Source organism: Austrofundulus limnaeus, unplaced genomic scaffold (genome assembly GCF_001266775.1).
Source record: "Austrofundulus limnaeus strain Quisiro unplaced genomic scaffold, Austrofundulus_limnaeus-1.0 Scaffold251, whole genome shotgun sequence".
In the NCBI taxonomy this organism is placed as follows: Eukaryota; Metazoa; Chordata; class Actinopteri; order Cyprinodontiformes; family Rivulidae; genus Austrofundulus; species Austrofundulus limnaeus.
In genome coordinates this window covers 702,003-703,432 of record NW_013952653.1, presented here as the reverse complement: position 1 = coordinate 703,432, position 1,430 = coordinate 702,003, and the positions used below count along the sequence as shown (strand labels likewise).

At 40.3% G+C, this 1,430-nt stretch overlaps 1 protein-coding gene across 1 annotated transcript in view; it reads left to right on the top strand.

The window, feature by feature from the left end:
- Positions 1-79: 79 nt before the first annotated feature.
- LOC106525979 (uncharacterized) overlaps positions 80-1,430 on the top strand; it is a 19,353-nt gene continuing 18,002 nt past the window's right edge. The window contains exons 1-7 of the mRNA XM_014020387.1: positions 80-164; positions 236-268; positions 340-399; positions 476-614; positions 753-859; positions 961-1,005; positions 1,087-1,219. Coding sequence (XP_013875841.1) covers positions 140-164; positions 236-268; positions 340-399; positions 476-614; positions 753-859; positions 961-1,005; positions 1,087-1,219 — 542 coding nt within the window. The 5' untranslated portion in view covers positions 80-139. The remainder of the gene's footprint in view (positions 165-235; positions 269-339; positions 400-475; positions 615-752; positions 860-960; positions 1,006-1,086; positions 1,220-1,430) is intronic.

Genomic DNA, 1,430 nt, shown 5'->3' with positions numbered 1-1,430 from the left:
CTTTTTCACTCCTCTGCCAGACTGGATATGTGCCAACCTCACCTCCTGAGGTTATCAGTTCATTGTTCCCAGGTCCAACTGCATAAATACTGAGTGTGTCTCCTACCTCCTCAGTTTCACTGAACACCAGAATTAAACCATGCTGTACTTCAGCTCTGCTCTTTGTAAGTACATTTGTAGTAATGTGACTTTTAATATATATTTTTAATAACTATTCTATTTCCTTCTCTTTCAGTGCTGGCAGCAAGCTGTCTGCTTGTACACGCAGGTAATTATGTTATGCAGATGAGTTTAATACACTTTGATTTTTTTTATGCTGTCATTGTTTTGTGTTTTTAGGCTGTCCAACAGAGACTGTTACCACCTGCGAAGAGATGGTGCCCCAACGTCTGAGCTGCGGTAAGACATTTTTAATTACTGCAGGTTGACTTTAACAAAATGTCTTGTCAGATTTTATTTTTTGATGCTGTAATAGAATCTGATGGAGTGATCAGTGTTCAGACCTCACTGTATGGACGTGCAAATAAGGGGACCTGCAGCAAGGGGAAACCCTCAAGCCAAACTAGCGACACCAGCTGCTCTTTGAAGGGCGTCATTGACACAGTCAGGCAGAGGTAAGCTAAGTCCCCTGTGTTTGGGAGCAAAACAATTTGTTTCAGTTCTAAAATGAAAGGTGTTATTGGGTTTGGTGTATTGGTAATTCAGTTTAAGGATCCAGTCCCGTATTTTCTTATACTGTAATTTTCCTGCAGATGCAATGGAAAAAAGGTGTGTGAATTGGTCCCCAATAGCCTTGGATCTGATCCATGCGTTGGTACTGCCAAGTACCTGCAGACCACCTACACCTGCCTCCCAGCTAGTCAGTATAAGTTGAGATTAAATACAGACCCTTTTTTTTAGGGGGAGGGGAGGCAAATGTAGACATGGAGGAAAAATCTGATCACAAAACCTGTTTTTCAGTTCATCGTGCAATATGTGAGCACTCTCAGGCAGACCTGCAGTGTGGTAAGATTTGATTTTTCTCCTACTTGGATATTTTTACATTTTAAACAAAACACTTATATGCATTCCTGTTTTCATTCTCAGACAAAGGACTGATCATCTCTGTCTACGGAGCTGATTATGGACGCAGAGACAAGACCACGTGCAGCGCTGGGCGCCCAGACGTTCAGCTCCAAAACACAGCCTGCTCAAGCCCCACCAGGAAAGTTGCTGAAAGGTAATAGATGCAAAGAGAACCACAATGTTATTTTTAACAAAGGCAGCATCTTTAATCTAAAACAGATAAATTTTAGACAATTAATTAGTATATTTATAAAGTGCCTTTCACAGAAATATATTCACAAGGAAGGTGCTGTACAATCATGAACATTATAAAAAAAATGGTGGGAGATAAAATGAAACGGAATAAAACATAAGCAGTGTAATGA